At 35.7% G+C, this 27,215-nt stretch overlaps 1 protein-coding gene across 8 annotated transcripts in view; it reads right to left on the reverse strand.

Moving 5' to 3' along the window:
• Positions 1–27,215, reverse strand: part of SNTG1 (syntrophin gamma 1) — a 367,033-nt gene that overhangs the window by 23,942 nt on the left and 315,876 nt on the right. For all 8 annotated transcript variants that reach the window (XM_054817571.1, XM_054817569.1, XM_054817568.1 and 5 more), the window contains 2 exons: positions 14,054–14,206; positions 8,166–8,258 (listed from right to left, as the gene is read on the reverse strand). In XM_054817571.1, the coding sequence (XP_054673546.1) occupies positions 8,166–8,258; positions 14,054–14,206 (246 nt within the window). The remainder of the gene's footprint in view (positions 1–8,165; positions 8,259–14,053; positions 14,207–27,215) is intronic.

Genomic DNA, 27,215 nt, shown 5'->3' on the forward strand with positions numbered 1-27,215 from the left:
ATGTTAAAATAAGTTATTGAATGCCACTTGAGTAAGTAGTTTTATACATTAGATCGTTTTCGGAATAGTAGTTAGATGAACTTCTGTATACGTCTTGTTACACTTTTTAATCTCTCATCTTCATCCTTAATTCTTAAGGTGGCTACACTGGCTGCAAAACATTATTTATAAATGCTTATCATAATATCTGTGTATGTCCATACCTAACATATATCATCCACAAGAGTTATATTATTATTATTATCATTTATTAATTAATACTACTAATGAGCTATATCATGTATAGCTCATTAAAACATTGACGTCTATATACTAGCTAATGTTAGACAAATGTAGGACCCAAATTGATGTGCTGTCATTCTGCAGGAGCTGGGAAAAACGTTTTGCCCAGTAGACATTGATACACAATGCTGCAAAAGTGACCAAGTTAAAATTTGGTTTATAACTTCTAACACCTGCAACAGAACTTTTAAAATCTATTTAGAATTTTCATAATTAAAAAACCAAACAAAAAAACAAACAAAAAACAAAAAACCAAAAAAAACCCCCCCAAACCAAAAACCATTTAGCATCTAAAACATCTCGAAAGAAAAATTATGCCTGGAGTAGATGCTGTATACTAAGACACCTTGTAATGCAAGGAGTAACTAAACAGAATCTGGAAAACTTGATTAGGCAGCTGTCCTGGTTTCAGCTGGGATAGAGTTAATTTTCTTCCTAGTAGTTGGTATATTGTTGTGTTTTGGATTTAGTATGAGAATACTGTTGATAACACACTGATGTTTTAGTTGTTGCTGAGCAGTGTTTACACTAAGTCAGGGACTTTTCAGCTTCTCATACTGCCCTACCAGTGAGGAGGCTGTGGGTGCACGAGAAGCTGGGATGGGGCACGGCCAAGACAGCCAACCCAAAATTGCCAAAGGGATATTCCATATCATGTGATGTCATGCTGAAAAAAAATTTTAAAAAATGAGAGCATTTGGCCAGGGGGGCAATGGTTGCTGCTTGGGAACTGGCTGGGCATCAGTCAGCAGGTGATGAGCATTTGCATTGTGCATCACTTGTTTGTGTAAATAATAGTAATAATAATAATAATAATAATAATAATAATAATAATAATTCTCTTCATTTTCTGTCCTATTAAACTGTCTTTATCTTGACCAGCAAGTTTTATCTTTTTTTTCCGATTTTTTTTCTCACTCACCCCCCCCCGGTGGGAGGGGAGTGAGCGAACAGCTGTGTGGTGTTTAGCTGCCTGCTGGGATAAACCACAACAGCAGCCAAGAGAAAGGAGAATATCTAAATGGTATTCACAAAGATTAATTAAATTCACTTTTAGGAAGTGAAGCAAGGAAGAAAGGGAGAAGTTCAGCACGAGGATGCTATTTGACATCTTTATTTCCAATAATGCAAATGAAATTGCATTAAAGCTGGTGGACATTTTTTGAAGTCCCCAGTGGAAGAGATGCAGTGGTGACACTCACTAATGATCAGATTTAAACGTCCACGTATGCCAACACAGGAGGCAGGTGGCCTTGTCACTCCAGGTACATCACTACTGACAATGAATAGAAATTAATACATAATAGAAATTAATCATAGTCAAACAGTTGCCAATGTCTGCTTGGGCTATATGGTGCAGTTCTTTTTCAAACTACATCGCTAATAAGAAAGAGATGGTATCTTGCACTGGAGCTTTGGCTCTAAAGAGTCCTATAAAAGTGTACATATTACTACTTGTTAATGTACAGGGAGATAAATTATTTTGTGTCTGCAATTACATTTGGTAGTTTACAAACTATTTAGCTGAATTAAGAAATTATTTTCTGAAATGTTGGAAGAATCTGATTTAACTAGGCAGTCTTAAAAACTGTTCATTCTCCTTGTTTTGTTATAAAGCGACATACCAAATGCTCTAAATGATAAACTACTGTTGGCTCTATGAGCTATCAGTCAGAAAATGCGTAAGAGAAAGCAGGGGATATGCAGCAGAAACAGCTATGATTTATGCCTGTGCTGTTATAATCACATCACAGTACAGACTTGTTCTGAAGAACTCCGTTTAATACTTTGTGTACTCATATTTATCATAGGCCTGTGCAGACATAGAAACAATGTTTTTATCGAACTATGATCTGTTCGACTAGAAATACATTTAGCACAGACGACAGTTTTTAACCACTGATTTCGACTTACATAACAAAGTATTACATAAAGATTAAATTACAGTAAACAAGGAAACAAGCCACACAGTGTTGTATATCTTTTGTCTGGAAACTGTAAGCGTAATGAGAGTCATTACCTCTACAAACTCATTCATGAGCGTTGGTAGTGAGTTTGGGTTTTAGAACATTTATGAAATTTTGACTGCAATTTGTCAGGCATGTTGGAAAAAAATCTATTAACTTGAAATGCAAGAGGGAAAAAACAATTTAAATATTGTTGCATTGCTTAAATAGCTTGAATATTGGAATAGCTGAACAACTGTTAAAGTCATGAGTTGAAGAACTTGGCTTCACTTCAGTTTATTAGCGATTATTCACTATTAAAAATAGTTCACAGTCAATTCAGTAGTGATTAAGAAAGAAAACTTAAAATACCATGAGCACAGTGTTAAGTGTAAAATAGAAATTTGAGCCTGAAGATTTACTGAAGACCCTACTGCATCATGGGATTTCTCAGGTGTCCTCAGGACCTACCACTTGAGGTTTGTTTTCTGGGAAATGTGAAAATGTCATAAATAAATAATAATAAAAAATATTCAATTATATCCTTTAGATCTGTCCTCCAAATACTTGTCCAAGACTCCCTTTGAATTCATTAAAAATTTTTGTATCATCTGCAGTGTTATTATGGGAGAAGTGAGAGATGGACTGAATGAATTATCTGACATTGAACTCTGAAGTCTATAGAATATGGCTTTAAGTTAAGCTTTACCTAAAAAAGAGTGGTTGAATGTGCTAGGAGTAGTGGCAAAATAATAGAAGTGAACATGTACAAGACAGACATGGACTTGTTAGAGAAGATGCGGAGGAGGATCACAAAATGATCAGAGGGATGCAATACCTCTCCCATGAAGAAAGGCTTAGAGAGTTGAGGTTCTTCAGCATGGAGAAGAGAAGGCTCTAGGGAGACCTATTTCAGCCTTTCAATACTTAAAGATGGCTTATCAGAAAGACAGAGAAAGACTTCTTACCAAGGCCTATAGTGACAGGAAGAGTGACAATGTTTTTACACTAAAAGAGGCTAGGTTTCAATTGGACATAAGGAAGAAAGTTTTTATGATGAGGCTGGTGAGACACTGAAACAGGTTGCCTTGAGAAATTGTGGGTGTCCCATCATTGGAAGTGGAAAGATAATGATTTGTACTGATTTTTCAAATAGTGATTATAAAAATTCATACAATTTATAAAGAATTAGATGTAATTTTTTTTTTCATTAACAGTATGACATTTTAAATAGCAATTTTGTCTTTAATACTGAGTTTGTTAATTCATGTGACAGTTGCTAGGACTTCTGTACAGTCTTAATGCACAAGTGTATATGTGAATATTAATAAGATACAGATAATTAAATTGTATTCATGTTTTCCTGGTCCTGCAACTGTTTTCCATTTTGCATTCTTTTCTCAGATCTTCCTTGTAAAAGAGATTTCAAACTCCTGCTTCACATGAACTGCTTCATTAGGTGGCGGAATAATACTTTTAGCTCATGTGACTAAACACTACTAGTTTTTGTTTCAGTTTATGTGAGTATAGCAATACTGTTGAAGAACTTTACCAGCAGAGACACAACCTAGACATTCATCATAATGAAGATATCTGAATAAATTTCTGGCTGACACCATCAAAACCTTTATCCTTCCATAAATGATGGAGAGTGGGTAATGGTTTTGCTATTTAGGTACTCATTAAAATGTGGTTGACACGCTTAGGGTAGATTTGAAACAAGTTTTCATCCTAAGCTTGTTTGACAATTTCAACTGTAGCAGTCACTTGGCAACAGATTATGTAGCATTATACAGTATTGTTTCTCTTCTTTTCTAATGCAATTGCATTAGAGCCATCCCTATCATCTCACACTGCATAATGCCTCATTACCTGACAAAACAGTATGTCCGCTTTTTTATCCATGGTGCTATACTTTAACTTATAAACTAATTAAGGTGCAACACTGCAGGTAGGTTTCTGAGGATATTAATTGAATTCTGCTTATAACACTGAAAGTTTTAAGGCAACACAATCTGCTTAAAAGTTAAAAATATTTTTACTGCTTTTATATGTAAACATTTTCTATGTAAAGTATTTTTTACAGTTACGCAGTAGTTTCCTTATGCTTACACAATTTAAGTGACTATATACCAGAAGCCTGAAAGCATTTTTTAAGGAATCTGTTGACAGCATAAATACTGTTCTATCTGATTAGAAAACTTGGGGAGTTTCTCATTTGATTATATAAAACTTCCACTCAAGACACAAAAACGTGTATCTGTATTTGTGTGTACGAAACCTTAAATTTGAAGGGAGCTGCATAGTTTTTGTTGGTTTTGTTAGACTTTTTTTATTTCTAGATGATGTGCTTTTTAATTCATAACAGAAGAATATAATGAGTTTTGGGGCACCAAAAGAATTGTATTATATGTTTCATAAAACATTTGTGAGATTAACGAAGGGGTTTTCCCAAGGACTGGGGAACAGTGATAGAAGGACCTGCAAGACAGTATGACTAGCACATGACACACAGTTCTTAATGACAATTGTCAGAAGAACAGTCTCCAAGAAGCTTTTGCGTATTACTTATAGAACTAAAATATTTATGATTCTTGTGGAGTTTTTGCTTTGAAGGCTCCATTTTGGGAGGTCTGGATTTGTAAGTGAGAAAAAGAAAAGGTCTTTAGGTCTTCATATTATAAGTCTGCAATAAATTTAATAATGTCAATTATTGCTGTGCTTTTATTTTCTTGAATTTCCAATGTACAGGTTCTCCATGCCTACTGAATGGGGCATATCTCTGGTATGCATGCTATCTAAGAAATCAGGCATTTTTAACACAGTGTCTTAAACTGTACTCACTGCTTACCTGTCTTTTTGTGTCAAAGAAAAATGAAACAAACCCCGAAACCTCCAGGATTCTTCATGTACTGACTCCTGAGCTTTACCAGCATGGTCCCTCTTTCCATTCAGGAAAATAAAACCCACTTTTAAAACAAAAGTCGGCAAGCATTAAGGCAAAATTGATTTTATGACTCTAAAATGAAATCACACAAAGTGCAAGAAATACAGTGGAAGTGGAAAAGGTGGAAGGGAAAGCAGGAAATAAGTTTAGCACTGAAAAATGGGATAGAGTATTTTTTCAGGGGGAATCACTTCTGCCACAGCATGCAGCTCCTGGGTGGTGTCAGGAGCTTTGAGGGCCAGAGCAACACGGTAGGGGGTTGGTGGTAGATTTGACAGATCAGCAGGACCCCCCTGCTCTTCCTTGCAGCCTGTATGTAAGGGTGGAGAACGAGTGGTACCGACAGGTTTCTAAGGCTGGTCTGGGTTCGCTAATTGTTTCGTGAGCTGCTACCAGCTGCAAGGCTGGCAGGAGAGAAGGAGAAGGAGCAGCCCAGTATGTCAGTTGCAGATGATGTAAAATGTAGATGATGCACTTTAGTTACTACTACAGTCCATTCACTGCAATAAAAATGTCTTTCCTCCAGTTCACGAGGAGTTCTACACCTGTTTGTTCTGTCCATACAATGCCTTTGAAGGTCTTCCCTTTCCAAAGGAAATCCCTTCACACATCTGCTGCCCTTTCACACTTTGATGAAGTCTCTTTCAGATTCTGTAAACATGCCCTCTTTCATCAGTATTTAGACCCTCAAGATCCATACACACTCAGCTATGGTTAATGCTTGACTTAAGATTTCAGAACTTTTTGGATGCTGAGGCTAGATGCCACCCCAGAAGGAACAGGTTCATTCCATGGTTTCACGGCTTTAGAGATGAAGGAAAGAGGGAAAAGTAAAATTGCCTCATACTCTTACAATGCTTTATGAGCCTTCTCAAGCTTGGGAGACCTGGAAGATGGAAAATTCCATGTTGGCTTTCTTAATTTTGTCATGAAGTCCAAAGCTTCACTCCAGTGGTCTTGCATTGTGCATCTTCTGTTATTTGTTTGTGCGGTGTGGTTTTACTTTGACTAGGTTCCCAAACTAACCAGTCAGGACTCTTCTGGCTTGAAATTGAAGTTAGATGCTAATTTTTTGCTGCACTTGTTTTAGTGTTGGAGTTTATAATGTATTTATCACACTTCTTATGTGACCTGATAGGGAACATGGGGCAGCAGGAAGAGAAGAGCTGAATGCAAATCTTCTGGCAATGCTAACAATTGCCTTAGTGTTTCAGTAGTCAATTTTAATACTTGAAATATTTTTCTGCTCTTTGCTATGCAAGAAAAAAAGTAATTTAAAAATCTATTTTTGAGGGCAAAGAAGAATCTGTTTGTTAAGTAATATTGTTCAACAAGATGATGTCTCCAGAAATTTTGTACAATTGGAAAGGCACAATGACTTATTTGGGAAAGCAAGAAAGTGAAGTTATAGCTCTACTAAAGCTTTTTTCTGTACCTGAAAATCTGCTGTACATGTTCTAAGGACATACCAAAAGGGTATCACACACTTCAGCCATGGTAATATGTGTGAAGGCAGTTGTGCTTGCGTTTTGCTATCTGAAATTTGGTGTATGCTTGTACTGCAGATAATGGCTTTGAAATAGTCTGAAGTCTTTTGAGAATCTGAGATGTGCATATTCAGGAGAGAAAGGGGTATTTTCAGCAATTGCTGGTGGCAATGTTGCAACAACTCAAGGGAAAACAGGTATTGAAGAGAGGTGGAACTCAGAAAAGATATTTCGTATTCTCCAAAACAGCAGTGTCAAGTCGTAGCAATAAAGCCTGCTTACATTTTAGTACTTGAGAGCAATTACTGCAATGCAAAAATATGTATGCAAAAATCTTGATTTTACTGAGATTTGGACTTGCATTAATATAATTCAGAAACTGTATTGTGTCTGGCTGGGATGGAGTTAATTCTCCCCAGAGCAGCCCTCACAGAGCTGTGCTGTGTATCGGTACCAGCCAGGAGTTGGTAACACCCCGGTGTTGTGGCTGCTGCTGAGCAGTGCTGGCACAGCACCCAGGCTGTCTCTCTCCAACATTCCCCCTCAGCAGCACGCGGGGCCTGGGCAAGATCTTGGGAGGGGACACAGCCGGGACAGCTGACCCCAACTCACCAAAGGGATGTTCCATACCATATGATGCTGTGCTCAGCAGTAAGAAGGTGAGAGAAAGCAGGAGGAAGGGGAGGCTTCCTGGGAGGTGGCTGGACATTGACTGCTGATGGGAAGTAGAGAATAAATCCTTTGGTTTTGCTTTGCTTCTGCGCACGGCCTTTTGTTTTGCTGTATTAAACTGCCTTTATATCAACCCATGAGTTTGGGGTTTTTTTCCATCTTATTTTTCTCCCCTCCCTGTACTGCTGAAAACGGGAGTGACAAAGTGGCTTGGTGGACACCTGGCATCCAGGCAAGGTTAAACCACCACAATGCCATATTATTCACTTGACACGGTGAACTATTTAATTAGTTGTACTGAGCTTTTTTAGGGCTGATGAGAAAAGCATGAGGCATAGAGACCATGGCTGATTTCTTTTTTTACAGACACCTGAACAGAAATATCTAAAACACAAACTGAGATTTGCTGTAATAACACACACTCCCACCCATGAAACAGGAGAAGAGCAAGGCAGGTTCTTTTCAAAGCTCGCAGATCAGCTTGAAGCCAAGAAGATTATTTTCCTCTCAAAACCAAGAATGCACCAGCAAAAGAAACATCAATCTGAATCAGTCTGGGTTTTCATGTGAAATTACAGAATGCAGACTTGATGCTTGTTTCAGTTTGATATTGCTATTGACTTTTCAATATCAAGCACATAGAAGAATACAACTTCTCACATCATTTAGAAATCACTCCTGAGTTTAAACTAAAACATGAGAGTTTTGACAAGGGATGATCTGTTGCGATAACAAAAAGAAGTACATTTTAAGGATGTACTACTTACCACAAAATATAAAAAAAAACAAGGAATAATGATAATGTGACGGAAACAAGTCTTAGAAGTTTACCTTTGTGGCAGCATCAAAACAGACAAAGCCCATGCTAAAGTCGATGGTAAGTCCCATAAGATGACTCTCCAAAACACAGGCATACGTCTTGCACTGTAAAAGAAAAATCAGAGAAAGCTGTTACCACAGAACATATTTCTTCAAATTCTTTCTAGGACCAGTATTTCTGTCTTTATTCTAATGTTTATATATCTCAAAATTATTATCAGAAATAAGGCATTTGTGTCTAAATAGGTCAATTTATTGCCAGTGTATTTCAAATCAAAGGATTTATATCAGTGATGACATTTTCTAAGTATTGTAAAAAGAGACTTTGCTTCCATTAGGGAAAAAATAAATCAGAATCAGAATTGCCTCAGTGGTTTACCAATGACAACTGCTAAAAGGGAAGTTTCATTATTTTTGAACTCTCTTATTTGTTTTGGTACCTAGTAACTTCCTCTAACATTAATATATTCCTTTTAGCGTTTTAAGAAAAAAAATAAATGCATTTGTAAAATATCCCTTTGGTATGCTGTTTATTGTGCTTTTGTGTTGTCCTAAATCTCAGTGAAAAAGGTAGTATTGCATACAATGTAGTAATTGACATAATTGTATGAAATACTGTTTTTGCTTCAGCTGGTGGACCAATATACAAAGGCTGACTTCAGGTACAAAATTACAAACTTGTATTTTTCATCACAAAATATGTAAAAAAATTAAAACATTTCAAAATCTGATGTAAATTCTTTAAAGAAACTATTCTTATTTTATAGAAATTTCATCCTCCAGATTAAATGAAATATAGTTACATTCTTCCAATGTTGCTGTAGCCAGTAAATATACAAAATGAGAACAAAGACTTCCATGATCTATAATGTGTCAAAGAACCAAAATATAAATTGTAAACATGAGGACAATGTAAGTTACTAAATTATCAGTGTTACAAAAATATGTATTATTTTTGTCATTTCAATTATTAGGGATAAATCACATGCCTTTACTTATATATTCTTTGGGTAGGCTCTTTGGATTTTAAATGGTCTTCCCCAGAAGACAAGAAGCTGAAATGCTCATTAACAGCTTCTAAGAGTTGAAACAGATATTGTAATGAAGGAAAAAAGAAAAGTTCATACCTATATAGATTCTTTGGTTATTTTAAATTTGACTTTTTTACACTTCAATATAGATTTGTTTTCTGGAACTGAAATATTTGAGTGAATTGCTTTCATTGATGAAATTACGTATCAACTACATACAAACAGTTGTTGGTTAATCTCTGTGCACACAAAAAGCTCTAGAATCCAGGTTTCAAATGAAGTGATATCCTTCACTGAAGCTGAAGGACACTCTCTGTTAGTTGTCAGTGGGGCACAAGTGTAGTGTTTAAGCAGTCTATAGACAAAGCATGGCCAGCTACAACTCAGAAGTAAAACAAATCCTTGACACATGCCTTACAAGATGATTTTGCGTTATTACTGAGGAACGGTAAATCATTTGTTACTGAGTGATCCACCAAAGGTGTTCAAGAGCTGTAACTGCCCGTCAGTACATGAAAAGTTTCCTACTGTTGCTGTTGAGGTGGAAAACAGCAATTGGTCTATTCTTACAGCTTCCAACACTGAAAGAACTTCATGTACTTCACTATATGTATAAAATCTGAATTCATACAGTACAGAGGTGCAGTTGGTCATTATAACTCTTAAGGTATAAAACCCCCAAATTTTTAATTACAAAATCAATGATTCATCTCTGCGGTGTTGCAGTCATATGGTATTTCTGTTTATGTTAGCAAATAAAAGTGGCTTTTTTTTTTGAGCAGCTACAACATAAAACTGCTATGAATACGTAAACTTTGATCGTAAATCAGTGTTGTTAGAAAAGGAGACGATATTGCCTCTGGCAACATATCATTAGTAGAAGAAGAGAGTGTAAAGTAATATATTTCACAGTGACTTACTACTTAATGAATTCACATATGCCAAAATTTTCAGGTTTTGCATGCAAAACAAAAAAATGTACAGTTTTGTTGAATTAACCTTGTTAACTTCCTACAAGATGCAAATTACATTTTTATTTGTACACCTCCAAGATATCTAGAACAGACATAGAACCTTTACTGAGAATTAAAATTTGGCAAGGGGACTGTATATCAAATTTAAAATATGTATTGCTGTCTAACTCATCTGACCTCCTACCTCAACACCAGAGGTCAACCTACAATGTGCATTGTAGCACCATGCTGAGCTGGCACAGCTACCTCTGCTTAAGCACAGCACTGTGCCTGGGTTAATTAGCCTCACTGAGAAGTTAAGATTTATGAGAAACAGGATATATCAGTCTTGGTTCAATGCTGCGCTGAAAAAGAAACCTGCTTCCCAGACTGCAGGTTCTTTCTACAAAAGGCAGTGCACAGTTTGTGGAGAAATATCATCTAGTTCAGGTCAACGCGGTTATCGGTAGGAAGAAACTGCATTGTAAGGTGCAGACCACCAGTAGTAGCTGATTCTCTACTTATTCTTTACTTACACCTAAGAACAGTCTATGCCCTCAGACTATGTATTCCATGATGTTCAAAACAATTCAGAGAAACAAAAATGTGAGAATAACCAAAGGATCTCTGGACAGTGAGATTTTAGTTTCTCTGGGGAAGAGCATCCCTTGCTTTATGCATGTGTTGTACGCACTTGCACATGATTCTGGTCACAGGCCAGAGTAAGAATGTGAACTTTCAGACACTCGTTAACTGTTAAGGTTTTTCTCATCTTTATTTTCTTTAATTTGCCTTTTAAGTCAGATTTGGAGAAAACAAAAATGCAGAAATTCTTCCCAGGAGACTTGATAATTTAAAATTTCTTATACATTTAACAAACACTTTAAATCACTAAATCAGTGACTGTTAATAATATATACTGTGGATGTTTGGCTTTAGTTGTTGATTTCTCACAGAGAGCTCATGAAAACCTTATCAGAACTGAAGCATCTCCCTCCAGAAAGAAGCAGAAGATATTTCAGCACTCATTTCTTGTTCTCACACAGAATACTGAATCTTAAATTGAGTTTATGAATAATTCAGCAGGTCAGGCAGGGGCTGAAGGAGACAACCCAAAGTTATTCCTTAGATTCTACTCCCCCGATACACGCAGTTTAAATTATGGGAAGAATTATATGTTGGAAACCTAGTATTAAGCTAGCTCAGAAGCTAAGGGAAACCATGCTATAAGTCCAAGATTTAATTCAGACTTTCAAACTCAGTTTCAACTTCAATGGAGAAGTTGAAGTACTCTACATTAAAGTACTGTAACAGAAACCAGCTTACACAATAATCCTTATATTAGGAAACAAATAACTACAATGCAAATAAGGACAGCGAGAAAAAAATATAATGATGGAAGTGGTGAAAATTTTAGCATAAAGTAGCAGGAACACAAAGGCAACCTGACAATCATATATAACTGCACATCATTATGCAAGCTACAGTAGTCTCAAATTCTTCATATAACAATGCTGTGATATAGTAAGGAAAAAAAGATCTCCATTTCAATTAATTTTTTTTTCTTTTAATAGGCAATTACGAAAATGGATTAGCATGTCTCACTACTCTAAAGAAAACTAACTAGTGACTGTAACACTCCACAATGGCATTACTATAACATCGTACCACATATTATTGCTAAACTATTATCAATTTGACTATCCTCTAATACATCTTTCCTAAAAAAAAAAAAAAAAAAAAAAAAAAAAATCCTACCTAATTAAAAAATATTTTCATTTGTGATATATTCTTCAGAATTACATCAGAACAGGGCCCTAATTAACCTCTTGTGGAGGTTAATGCCAATTTATACTCACTGAGTAATTCTTATTATTTGTATGATTATGGAATAGTACAGAATACATTTGAATAATTTTAAATGGCAGTTTTAAAATGCAGATATATTTTCAAAATTATATGATTTCATAATAACACAAACCTGCACACAGCTAGATTATAATTCACGTGAAATATGAGTATTCATATGAATATGATTGCATAAAACAATTTTAGTAAAAATGTACAGTTTATATCTCTATTTTGAACCTGTCACCCTTTTTTCTCATAGAGAAATGAAAGAACTTGTTGGAGACAAATTATACCACTGCTTAGTCAAACCAGATTTCATCTGAATCTGCAAACTGGTGAATGAAAGCAGTAATGGATTGCTGATAGAAAAATGAGGAGGCCAACACCAGTTATATTAAAAATTAGTATTCTGTTTTTTTCCAAACTGAGATATAGAGAGGCAAGAAAATAAAGAAATCATAAATGTGAGTTCCACAATAATAATCTATCATGACAAGCCTGTTTGTCCACCTTCACAAATTTATTATAATCAATCATTCTCAGGAAATCATTACTTTGACTAGATCATTGCTACTCTGAACATCAGTAGAATGAAAATAAAGGTGGAAAGGTTAAGATTAATCTGAGGTTAAGATTATCAGGGAAATTCTTTTTGTGAAACATAGGAGTAATTTTGAATAAATATAACTCCAAAACTAAAAAGAAAAATCTAAACTAGGAATGCTGCAGGATGAATGAATATTAGAGCAGAACAAATATGAAGTGGCTTCTGGGCTAAAAGTTACTCAAGAAAATTGCCATATATTCTTTTACTGATGGCACAGTAGTGCTTCTACAAAAAACAATGCTGCAGTCAGTTATATGAGAAAGACAAAGCATCTCAAATATTTGGTAGGAGAGGATATATATTGTTGCATTTTTTATACAGAAGAACTACACTTACATTTTTCAGCATGACAATCAGAGTTCAAAAGGTAAGAATAGTTCCTGTAAAAGGTAGCAGAGTGCATAATAAAAGCTGAACCTTCTTCGACTCCTCCTCCAACAAAGGTGATATGCATTAAAACTGACAGCAGTATAGTTTTGGCAAAATGGATCATCATTAGTATATACTAATTCAGTCCATCTGCATGTGTTGGTTTATAGGTCACAAGAGGGCTAATATATAACTAACTAACAATTTGTCTAAATAAAAAGCTGTCAGTGCTTGCCTTCCCACGAGGATGCAGAAAATGAGTGCAGGGAAAGTGAGCATTAGCCAATACTTGCAAAGGCTAATATGCTAATATGACTTTTGTAGGTGTGTATACAGAATAACTCATGGCAACATCAACTAAAGCTGTTCCAACCACATGTACTTTTCATTATTAGAACATCAGTATAACAACTAGGATTAGGTGTATTATAATTGTGGTAGATTTTTTTTTTCTCCTATTTTAAATAAAAAAAAACTATGACTTTTTGGTCATGTGAGAAAAACAGAGTCATCTTCAAACACTCTGATATGTAATTTGACTATAAAAATTCACTAGTAATCTGTACCTGAATGTCATCCATCTCCGCTCTGTCATCTGACAATTGAGTAAATACACAAGACACAAGAAATGTATGAAAAATGAATATTTACCTGAGGTACAATTTTGTTCTTGCTTGCATCTAGTAAGTACTCTCACTCAGTGTACTCTCATGCCTGATTATCACAAGGACAATTTAGTTCCCGCAAGGTTCTCTTATGTTATCCAATAACAAATAAAGTAGCGTGTAAGACAGTATGTAAGCACATCTAAACAGTTGTTTTTGTCCCTAGTCTATAAATTTTTTGTCCTCTTCTGTCCAGGAACTTTAGTTAACAAATACGTATCACATAGTCATAACTCAAAGACTGTATTTGAGGTGATTTCTTCTGAATGTTAGATGGCAAGCTGTTTTATGCAATTACATACATAAACCAGTAATAATTTGAGAGCTGCAGGAGGTTAGAGAATTTCTTAAATTGCATCATTATTTCATATAGACCTAATTTGTTAATGTACCAAAAGGTAATCATCAAGGCAGTTGTTCTCACCTGTATCCGTTCAACTTCTAAAAAAGTTGCTGTTTGGAAGGCTTTTTCCCATAGCGTTAGGTCAGACTCTAGTTCCACAGAAAAGTAAAGATCTTCTCCAGATTCAGACTGGACACTGAAGCAGTGTTTCCGTCGGTCCAGTAGATCACTGTCCTGATGAAAACCTGAAGTTATATAATCTGGCATACATCAATTAATATTTTAATTGCAAACATCTATGCCTCAAACCTAGCATTTTTAAATGGCATTTTTAATGATATAAGATTGTAGTAATTACTGAGAGCTGAGGGATTGAAAATTAGGGGTTTGGTCTAAAAGTCAACATTTCAATGAATTTTAAACAGGACACCTACATTCGGAATGGTACAGAACAGCATAGCATATCTGGTATAACTTCCAATATTTAAACAAATCACTTCTCAAAAATGTTATCAGCTATACACTTTTAAATTAGATAAATTTTATAAAAGGTGTCCACTTTCTATTCATGTGAGAGGAAGCCAAATATCAGCTTCTCTGACCTATTTGACTCACCCACCCTACTCCGGAAGGCTGGCCAGAGGAAGCAAGAGATTTATTTAAGCAGTATGAAAAGTCCATCTGTTCTATTTTCCCTATAGAGGCTAGAAAAAATAAGTTCAGATTTGTGGTGACTTACAAAATCCAACATAAAATTTATCTATAGCTACATACTGCCAAGTAGAGACTATGGTGGTTGTCAGTGATTAGGTTGCTGGCTTTGGACCTGGAGGAGGGAATTACTTTTGGTTTTGCTTTTGACAGAACACCACACAATGGATGTCAGGTTATAAATATATAATATTTAATGATTGCTAGCATTTGTAATTGGCACTAAATCAAAGAATAAATGAGTTAATCAGGAAATTAATTGCTTTTTTTTTTTTTTAATACAGGATGCTTTATGCTAAAATTCTGGCATGCAATTGGTCCTTGTGAAAAATACACTTGCAGAAACAGTTTTAATTCATTTTGTCCCTGCTATGGCAAAGCAGCTGTCACAAGCCACAAGCTCACCAGCTGTCCTTGCAAACACATCTGGAAATTTGGGTATGTGTAACTTGGGTGCAATTTCTGCAATGCTACCCCATACCAGAGGGCACAGTTGAGATCCGTAAAGGAGGTTCACAGGACAGTATTGCCTTCTGGTTATACACAGCTTGAATAGACCAAGGGGACCATAACCAGCTGATACAAGCTGGAACAGCACCTTACATTGTTCAAGTCATCTCTCTCTGGGGCAGAGAACCAGGAACCTAAAGCTCACCAAGAATAGAAATATATAAAGCAGAAATCGGTATGAAACTACTACTCTCAGGCAGATAAATAGGCAATGGTAGAGTAAGCACAATTTTCCTCTATCTTTTCATTTAGTAGACATGTGTCAGACCTGTTCAAGAAAGCCAGTACAGCATGCATTCATGAACACTACTGGTTCAAAACTGCTTTACCGTTTCTAGAAGAATCAGCTAAGGAGGTAACATACCCTCTCTTTGCAATCACCATGACAAAACCAAGTTGCTCAGGCTTTAAAATGACCAGTCACTGTGGAATTTCCTTCCTTATTTCCATCAGGTCCTAAGCTTAGTAGCTCAATAGCATTAAGTCATGGATGGAAAAATCAGAATGAACATAGGCTGCTAGATGTTAAAAACAGCATTTCCAAAAAAATTTACTATTCTCATGGATTTGTCTTCCAGGTGTTCAGAGGGTTGTGTTGTTGAACTAGTTAGAACTAGTAAACTCGGGCCCTTCTGCTAAAACTAAAATGTGAATTTTGCTCACAGTCTGTTTTGACACACTTTCAAAAAAGAAGTCATAATGTTTAGGTTATTGTTAATGACACCTATGCTCTACTGCACGCTCAGCCTCAAAGTGCACAGAGCAGCAGCACTGTGACAAATGTTTAATCTTGTGGATATGTGTAGCAACATAAAATATAGCATCTAGAACCTGACTATGCCAACCTCATCAATAGGAACTGAGCAATGAGTAAAAGCGCTGGCCGACCCTCACTCCTCCAGGGAAGAAAAGCTACTTTATATAGCATAACAACACTTCTTGTCTAACAGGTCTTAAGTGGGGTCTTAAACTCATTACGCTCCCAGAGCTACACCTGATTGAATGGGCCTGTTGGTCCACAACCAAATGGACGCATTCAGCACAGAGTCTGACAAAACTCATGTGTAAGGTACATATCTTTCCCAGGGAAGGTTTTAGTTCTTCATAGCTACAACCTGAGAAGAAGCTAAAAATATTTTGAGCTCATCTTCACCTATTATTGACAGCAGTCAGTAGAGAACAATGAATTATTACTAATGCAAACTCTTAAACCTTACTTGAAACAAGACTATGGCACTATGTGGGATCACAGGAATCACTGTCATTAAAGCAATTGAAGTAACAGCCTCTGTTTTTAAATGGGAGGAAGTTTAGTGTAGTGCTCGGTTCCAGAATGCATATCTCTATTTAGCTGGGCACAGTTAATGTTTGATGCTTTTAAATTACAATGTTAGACTGTTCCACTCTTACAGGCTTTTTTCCTATTGAGAAGAATATGCTGGCTATGAAAAAGGGATGAGTTCTGATGTAGACTGTGAAAAATGTTAAAAGTTTTACTGAGATTAATCTCTGTTAAAATGTGTTTGAAAAATACAAAAATCTCAGAAAAGTCTTTGAAGTGATTAAATAAAAAATTGTGTATTTGCACTAGATTTTTATAAGCATTACATCAAACCTAGAGAATAAGAAGAGAAAGAAGAGCTAAATGGGATCTACAATAGTAATCCATGTTTTTTGCTATTTATATATGAAAAAGAGAACATTGTTTGATTTAGAAAAGATCTAATGAATACTAGGTAGCATTTCCCCTCAGCAGTTTACATATAACATTTTAGAATATTTCAACCACTGCATTATATTTTGACAAACAACACACATAATGTACTCATTTATTATTGGAATTAACATTTTGCAAAGTTCCTATTTGGAATGAAAACAGAATTCAACATTTCCACAGAAATAATAATTTTCCACAGAATAATAATTTCATTTTTTGACTAGTTCTAATGTACGTACTTGTGATTTTGATATCCATGTCTATGGTTAAGGCCATGGCAAGAAAAGTTCCAGTCAAATATATTTAAATGTTGTACTTCTGTTTTTAAAAAATTGCTGACATACATGTGAGGTATTCCTTTCCTTCTTAGTGGTATTTTATTCTACCTGTAAAAATAATTTGGTGCAAGGCTCCCTTTAGTACTACTTCTGCTCCTTTTTGCTGCAAGATCATTTTTCATTTGTTCTCAGGCATTTAAAAAGTGAAATCTGTATTCCAAATTCATAGATCTAACCGTTTCCATTTGTACAATGGCAGGAAACAACATGTAGGCAAAGATAAAAGATAGCTATCCAAATGTCCTTGTAAATGTAGGAATTTAAAGCAAAATTTTTCCTTAGGAATCTAACTGACAATTGTCCAAATGTCTCTGCATATTTAAGATACACTTGTCAAGAGTCTCAAAAATGGGTCTGGATTAAGCAGGAATCTTCATTAATTAACTTTTATCAAATGGTTATTTCAGCTAAAATACAAAATGTCATTCTACCCATTTAAGAATATGCTATGACCTTGTATTTTTATAATCACTTACTAGTCAATGATGGACATGAGCCAATTTAATGTTGATTTTTTAAGAACTCTTTCATACTGTTAATGATTAGCTGTACCACTTGCCCCTGATGTTCTCAATGTGAATTAATGCAGATTCTCTGAAGAGGAACAGTCACAAAACTTGTAGCAGTATGCTAATTCCCCACTGGAAGGAAAGTAGTCCTGCTGAAGGATGGGCTGTGAGGAAAGTCCTTGGCTTACACCCAGCTTCAGGGTAATCCAGCATCTCTTCTGACAGGATGGTATGACTCCTGCTTGCCTAATTAATAATGATGTCCATGTTAAGTGAGAGTAATAAATTTGTCTAAGGGAACCAAGTATGGCTCATTAGGCAGGTCCTTTCAAATTAAGGGAGAATGCTTCTTTATCACTGAGTAGTGACATCGCCTTCTCTTCTGCAGAGGTAATCTTTTCTCTTTTGAAAGACTGACCTCTCCAGAAGCAGCACTGTTCCTTTTTGATTACTTGTGTCTTTTCATTTTATGTATGATGAATGCATTAAATACTCATATTTTGACTGTTATTTAAATCCACTAAGGTGCAAGAGACCCTCAACTTTTACTACAGTCAATGAGAGTTGAGTTTTTCTACTCTACAAAGGTCTGTGAAATAGAAAACAAAGCTATGTCAACGAGTTTCATGCTCATGACATGATTTTTACCCAGGAGGTGCTCAAGAACTGTCTTGAAGTCTGGTTTACCTGTAAGGTTATATGTAATATACAGAGTAATTTGGTGATTGAACTGTAAATATTGGTGACACTGGTGAGTGGTTTTTGACCTGAACAACAAGTCACGTAAGATGTTCAAAACCATTGAGATAATTTTATTTCAGCTATTAAAATGAGGTAAATATTAATGTTTGTGATATTAATTATAATAATTCTTAATAATGCACAGATGAGAAAACAAACAAAACCTGTTTCTTTGTTGACTAGTTTAGACTGTCCTGCAAAAAGAAATCTGCCCTATCATAACCAAGATTCAAACCTAGGACATAAATTCTCCGAAGATAAAAAGCATTTTCCTATTAGTTCAAGAGTGCAATAACTCCAAGGCGACTGTAAAAACTAATCACATCATGCCTTTACACTTGTTGGCATCTGTGCCCTGATTATTTTACTGTTTGTGTCTCCTTTCACTTATCAGCTCCATCTACATAAACATACATCCTTCTTTCCAAGGGATTCTAATGATCTACTTTATCTAAAACTTTGGGAACACTTTTCTTAAGCATCACCATTAGTTGCTATGGAGATGGTTCTAAAAGCATTTACAGGCAGCAGGGAACAGATTCACCCCAGAGTGAAAAAAAGATGCTGCTTCTTCAACATATCCTCATTAATCAAATAAAGAAAAAATGATCCATGCAGACATACACGTGTTTGTACATAACTCATCTTATTTGGACTCTTCTGAATTTTAATGTTAAAAAAAGTAAGAAAAATGTTGAAATTGTTTGTGTGTATATATATATATATGCATTTAAACAAACACAGAATGCCAGCTAAACTAAAACTGGACAGAATATTTTTCAATGGCCAAATTTTATGAAAATATGTTTTCTCAAGGGGAAAAATAATTACAGGATAAATTTTAGTTTCAATTAAATTTCCATTAGAAGGATCTGTCTGATTCCTTGAGAGAAATAGAAATGTTCATTCCCTGTAACCTATTAGGTACAACAGTAAGCTTGAATTACTTTCCTATTCTGCCTGAATAGGCAAATTAATTTCCTATTCTGCCTGATTAAAAGATGATGCAGTCTCAGAGACCCTCATTTGAATCAGAGCAAGAGGCTGAACATAGGTTTTTCCTGAGCCAGTGCCATAATCGGATTGAGGGCAGCCCTGAGTAGAAGAACTTGGGGGTGTTGGTGGACAAGAAGCTCAACATGAGCTAGCAATGTGCACCTGCAGCCCAGAAAGCCAACCATGTCCTGGGCTGCATCAAACAAAGTGTGACCAGCAGGTTGAGCGAGGTGATTCTGCCCCTCTCCTCTGCTCTTGTGAGACCCCACCTGGAGTACTGCATCCAGCTCTGAGGTCCCCAGTACAAGAAAGACATGGAGCTGTTAGAGTGAGTCCAGAGGAGGACCACAAAGATGATCAGACGGCTCGAGCACCTCTCTTGTGAAGACAGGCTGAAAGAGTTGGGGTTGTTCAGCCTGGAGAAGAGAAGGCTCCAGGGAGACCTTATAGCAGCCTTCCAGTACCTGAAGGGGGGCTACAGGAAAGATGGAGAGGGACTGTTCACAAGGGCATGTAGTCATAGAACAAGGGGTAATGGCCTTAAGATGAAAGAGTGTAGATTTAGATTAGATATTAGGAAGAAATTGTTCACTGTGTGGGTGGTGAGGCACTGGAACAGGTTGCCCAGAGAAGTTGTGGAGGCCCCATCCCTGGAAGTGTTCAAGGCCAGGTTGGATGGGGCTTTGGGCAACCTGGTCTAGTGGAAGATGTCCCTGCCCATGGCAGGGGGGTTGGAACTAGATGATCTTTTAGGTCCCTTCCAACCCAAGACATTCTATGATTCTATGATTCTATGGATCGTGCTATTTCTTAATGACCTCCACTCAGAAATGTGTTTATTTTAATGCCATATTTTCATAATACAGACTAATCTTTTTGGGGAAAGAAATATTTTAATATTTTCCAGAGAAGCATTGGTGGTTATTTTCTGCTAAAGAGAAATCAGAGACTAATGTAATTACAAACAGAGATTAAAAAACATGCTGATCACCTCTTTGGAGAGATATTATGGTTTTGTATCTCTCCAAACTTTGAGGCACTATTTGCTGGAAATTAAGTTTAAGAGCAGATCCCAGAAGAGTAAACATAATGATACTAGATAGCAATGCTGAAGAGTGATCCGATCTTTTCATTCTTAGCCCTTGTTTACAACTTTCTCAAATTTAAATCATTGTAGCTGGGGTTTGTTCTTTTTTTAATTTAGTTGCCTGCCTGAGGACATTTTTTATTTTCACGTTATAGTTAAAAGAGCTGTGAAACAAATTAGAGAAAGGAATTAAATTGGTTTGTCCATATTAAAAACAAAGAAACAAACAGACAGGCAGAACCACTCCCTGAAACTGCTTTTTGGGCTGCTCTGGGGCCTCCGTTCTTTGGAACGGTAACAACTGCTTCAAGGACAGGAGGAAACTTTTGCTGCTCTTGGGAAAAAAAAAAAAAAAAAAAAGAAAAGTTAAGATCTCCTGAAAAATTTACATGTTCTGGGCAAAATTTGGCTGTTATCATTTTGAAGATTTTATTCTGAACATGCTCCATCCCCATGGTGTACAGGAAGAGAAGAACCTTCCCTACTTTTCCCAGCTGTTAGGGATGTAACCATAGGAAATGAGGATAGATTATCTCTCCTTCAAGAGGCTACGTACCTCTTCAAGAAGAGAAATAAAGCACCTGACTCAAAACCACAAATAGACAGAGAAATTATGTGGAAAAAAAGTCCTTATAATTCTCACATGGTGAAATTTCTGTGTTTTGTTTTTTTTTTTTTTTTTTTTCCAACTTCATATGCATTTGGTTTAAAGGTAAGAAAAGGTCTTTTAAAGGTCTTCCTCATGCAGGACACAAATATTGGAAGGATAAGAATTAAATCTGATTAAATAAAAGGCTGGAAAATTACTCATCTAATTGATTATTCGTTATAATAAAACCATTACTTACATGACTCTATACTCTTTTTTTTTTTTCCTCTTTTCTTTTTTTCAACAGAATTCCTTACTGAAATAGCTTGTCAATACAGAATAGATTAGGGTAGCATAGTGAAAGCATTTGTGTTGGATATCAATATGTCAGCAAATTCGTATCAGCACATGTATAAAAATGATATTTTTCATGTACTTGCTAATAGTGCTCTGAAAAAAAATTCAAAAGTGTCTATGGAAAAGAAGATCTTACCATAAAACTACAAAATAAAAATTTGTTAGGAATTTAATATGTCTTTTTTCAGTGTTTGCTCTGGCTGTTGAGAGTAAGTAATATGTATATTTCCACTGTGAAGAGAATGCATGAAGGGAAATTTTGACTAGTTGTCCCTGAGACAGGAACAATGTATTTCATAGAAGGAATGGGACACAGATCCAGTGAAAAAACACAGCATGATCCCTGTTGCATGAAAGCCTATAGTCCTAAATTCTTTATGCAATAAAACTGCAAAATCTTATGCTAAATTTAATTATTGCAATAGTCAGAAAGACAGGAAAACCCCCAAAATAATTAAAGAATGTGATTAGAAAATATGAGAAAATTGATAAGTTAGAGGAAAATGCTGCACAAAAATCTACTAAAATTGATGTATCAGAACATATTAGTGGATAAAATACTGAAATAATGCATCATTCCAATCTTGAGAAATGTCCTGATTAGACTAAGTCAATGAAACCTTCTCAAATTTTGGATAAGTCTTGAACATTTGGGATGTAAGACACATACATGTCTTTCCCGAGTATCCTCATTCAGTATTTCCATTCCACACTTTATTTCTGTTCTTTTTCATCATTCCTTTTGTCTTATGTTAAAAGCTGAATTTGGCTTTGCCTTTCAAGGATGTTGCAACACCACTGTGGGTCTCATAACTAGACAGGCAGCAAAAACCAATTTCTTAGAAAAAGGAAGAGCTGATTCCTTTAACCAACAGTGAGGTTGCAGAAGTCATTTAACCGTATATTTTCTGTATCTGTTATGCTTTTTCTTTTCCGCTGTGTGTTTATCCTGTTATTTCTTCCACCACAGATTAGGGATTGTATCACTATGTACGTGTTGAAGAGAAATAAAATGACCTCATACAGAATCACAGAAAGTATGGATGATGGGGTCATCTACTCACATCTCTGGGTAGCTTTTGCTTATAAGGATCCAGTGATGGAAATTCAATGGCCTCATCAGGAGCTCTGTTTCAGTACTGAATGACAGTAGCACCTGAGAAGTTTTTCTTTATTGTATAACTGAAGTCAACTTAATGATGGTCTTAATGCCAGTGGACACGGAGATCATTGATGACTTTTACTATTTTTCTCATCTTATAAGACAACTGTAATTCTAGTTAGAGTGGGAACAGATCCTCTTTTCTTCAAAACATTAAATACTCTTAAATTTAGAACAGGAGGCAAACCAAGGACTGAAAATTACTTCAACTGTTTAGAACTGAAACACTCATCAGTTTAGTACTTTTTCAAAGAGCTGGCACCTGGCTAAACCCTGGCTGAAAATCTAATTTTGCCTGGATGCAGCATTAACTTATTCATAAAAGGGATTCATTACTTATGCCTCCAAAGCAGTTTTGTTTGCTATACATCACATCAGGATGCAAGTCTTGGCCATTGATCAAACTATATTAATGATATACCTCAAAATATGTTCTGTACCTTCACTCTATATGTTTATGTGTCTACTGTCATTAATATTAAAATACATAAAGATTTTCAGTAGTTTCCCATACTTTCTTCTTATTGTGAATCTCAAAATATTTTTACAGGACACATTGAAGAGAGAAGGCAGCTGGCTCAGCTATAGAAAAAAATTTCTCACAATTAAAAGGAGATGCTTAGATGAAGCTGAAGAACATTAGTAACTCAAGGAAACAAGGCAAACTTCCTGGCAGAGAAGTGCAATCTTTTATATTATTCTTAATAATTTATCTGAAAATTTTAACAAACTTTATTCTACCCCCATATGGAAAAAAAATGCTTAAGAAATTAAGTTATTTACCAATTTATCAAAGATACATAAATCTTGTTAAAATATACACACTTACACATGCATGCACATGCACGCACATTCAAAACACGCACATTAAAACTGCATATCAAAACCATAGGAGGCACCAAAAAGACATATACTGTTCAACCACCTTTGAAGTACTGAACAGGAGAAGGCCATCTGGCCATTTCTGAAGCTAGTGATATAAGTACCTGCTTTTCTGGAGCACTGAAGATTTGATCAATCCTAACATTGGAATTAATTGGCTGCTAATGGATCTCTACCTCTCAAAACAGAGGATAGGGTGAAACAAGATTCTTCCAGAACAAATTAGAAATATTTATTCATAGCAAATTCTACCACCAATTCTGTCGACAATGACTCATGGATACACTTTAATGTCAGAAGTGGTATCCTTAGATTATCTCGCCTGACAAATTGCTTAATATGGATCACAGATTTTCATCCACATGCTAATGTTGCTGTCCTAGTAACAATGGTTTGAATAAAACTGGTGGTACAAAAAGGAAGTGGTTTAAAAGCTATCAACTTTTCTTACCAGTTTCTTCCACTGATTAATCATCAGAACTTTTACAATTTCTAACGTCTTCCCAATTTGAACTTGCCTAGCTTCAATTTCTACTCACCCTTTCTGTTTCTCTTTGGGATTAAACAGTTCTTCAGTGCCTTGTATTTTCTCTTTGTTAAGGTACTTCTACTCCATAATCAACAGACTTATTGCATTTCTAATAAATTACTCCCTATGCTTATCAATTTATGCATTCCCCCTCACCCCCGGGTCTTAAGTTATTTGCATCTCTATAAATGATCCTATTCCATCAAACATAGTGCACTGCTGTTTGCCATTATTTCACAATGCATAATTTAATCCAACATAATTAAAAGGTGATTTTTGTACTCAGCCTGCTTTACCTATTTTGCAGGTCAAAAATTATTACTTCAACCCAAAAATCTTGACAATGAAGAGCTTTATACTTATGAGATATGTATTTTTACATACATAGCAATTTCAAAACTTTCTAGAGAACCTTTTTTTATAATCCACTATTGTTTCGGTAGTGTATGAATGTGACTGTCAGGGTTTTGGGGGTTTTATATTTTTTTACTATCTAAAATTTTAAATATTGAATTAGAGGATCAGTGCTCCTTGGCTGAATTTATGTCAATAAAACTGTTTTTAAATTCTGCTTTTATGCTTCAAATTGTAATTTTTTTCTGATTATTTAGAAGGTCCTAATCACATTAGGAATAGTGACTTATTGCCTTGCTTAGGGCAAATGTTTCCTCTTTCTTTTCCTTGTAATCTGATGGGGGGGGGGAATAAAAAGAAAGAATACAGTAACAGCATAATAGTGATTTACTAGAGGACTATTATAAATATGAATCTGCTAGTTAAAAATCACATAATAACTTCTGATCAAGTTGCCTTTTAGGTGTTTTGAGGCTGAGAGAACTCTAAAAATTGAAAATGGCATCCCAGTTTCCGACACGGTTCATGAGAAAAGCCAGAGCCCTTGGAATGGATGCTAAAGGAGAAAGGATGCTCCACAGATGCAAGCAACTATGAAGAAAGCATAGGCCATGGTGGCAGCTGAGTTCTGAGTTTTATTTAAAGTTTGTACTATATTCCCTTTCTGACAATTAAATCAGTGAAGTCCTTTGCTGGGTATAGACATTAGTATTTATTTAGTGTTTTAATATTTTTACTGTCACCAAAAGTGGTAGTATTCTCTCATATTAAAACACTGAAATATTAATGTATATTCAGTAGGATCTGGCAGTTCATATTCTCCACTGTAGTGCTTATATCATGAAGAGAAACTTCAAAAAATCTCTCTAACAGAGGAAAACTACAATTCCATTTAAAAAGACAAACTTAAGGTAGTATGTCTCTCTAATCAAAACTACTCTCGGGAAGTTCGTCAGAATTTTAGTCAGAATTAAGGAGTGGAAGAAGGAGAAAAAATGCTTACATACAGATTTAGTAGTAAGTCCTGTCCCTGTGGCATGAGGGACAGGTATTGAAGTTGCCAGTATACAGCAGGAGAAAATACCAGCATGCTTGGGTGAAAGTTGCATCTAGTTTCTAATCATTTTAAGCCCAAATGTGGAATTTTTTTTTGAAACATCTCATTCCAATTTAAGCAAGACATGTAATGCAGATACATTTTGATTAGTAAGTGTTGTGACAACATTTAGTAATTCACTTTGACAAAGAAGACGTGACCCAAGACCCACGTTCATTCTGGCTCTACAGAGGTGTTGTGGCAGTCCTGACCAAGACACTCAGTCCTGAATGCAGATGATATATCTACTGCTCCCTCTCAGGACGCCCAACAGGCTGATCAATATAGAAGGAAATATGTTTTGGAAACATTAATTCTAAAGCACTACTCAATCCTGGGAAATTTGTACAAAGGTTAACACAGACCACTTGCAAGTCCTTCTACTTAAAGTGAATAGTAGCCACAGAAGCTATATCTATACTTATAAATTAAGCATATATACGACTTTTTGTTGACACTATAACCAGCTGGCAAGGATCAGACCACATCTATACTATGAAACTCTTTATGCCCCTAAAACTGGGTGTTCACATGCAACAGCTCATTAGAAATGCTTCTTCACCCATGATAACTCTCAAGCTATGCCAGGAATTGTTTGGGAGAGTGCTAGATGGTCCATTTGGCCCAAAATCCATGGTAGTGATCATTCTAAAATAAATTAAGAAAATAGATGATGGTGTTCCACCATCTGGGAATGTTCTAAGATATTTACTTCTAGTAAATGTGTAGATTGAACAATTTGAGTTTAGATGAGAATATGGAATTAAACCCACTTAAGAGACACTGAGTGATGATATTGTCCTGAAAACAGGCATTAGTATCTTCCTGGATTTATCTCTGTCCAATGACATGTGAATGTATTTTCTGAAACAGAAATACAGAATAATTACATCACCTCAAATTTCCTGAAAAGAATGACATGAACTCAGTCTCTGCCATGGAAGAATGGGAAGTGCAGAAGAGGGAACACTGCGGTAGCAGAGCCCAGGTTTCTTTTCTTCATTTTTTCATTAGGTTTCCTGAGCTACCATGCTATCTATCAATCTCTAAGAATATAATTGCTTCAAATTCTGTTAGCCTGCCCTTTTGCCATTCAACTCATTCTCCAAGGAAAACAAATTTATAATGAAAGTAGCATGTGAGGTACTACAGAAGGCAAGAAGTTTGAAGGTGATCACAAAGCACCAGAATCACTTTTAAAGTTTCTTCTGCTTCAGTAATATCCATGGGGCTTGTACAAACGTGTCTAGAAACACACTGCTAAAATGGAGACATTTATGATGCTGGCATAAAAGCTGAACAAAACCTTGAGTCTCTACAGAGGTTCAATGTAGTAGTAGTAATGGGAAGCTGTTTTTCTTGGTTTTACTTGCTTTTATATGTAGTGAAACCATGATTAAGTCCTATAGTACCTGCTGTAGAAAAACAGAATATGGTGAAGATTAATACACCAATGTCAGAAGCTGCAATTTCATTGTAATGATTTTTCTACTTCCATTTTTTATTATTTACAGGTTTTAGTCAGCTAAAGTACCTGTTTGAAACATTTCAACACTTCATAAGCTTGATCATGTTTACAGACAATAAAGGCATAACAATATGAATAATGTGACAAAGAATCATATACATGACATTCCTATATCACTTAAACGGGAACTGCCTCTC

This window comes from Grus americana, chromosome 2 (assembly GCF_028858705.1).
Source record: "Grus americana isolate bGruAme1 chromosome 2, bGruAme1.mat, whole genome shotgun sequence".
NCBI lineage: Eukaryota > Metazoa > Chordata > Aves > Gruiformes > Gruidae > Grus > Grus americana.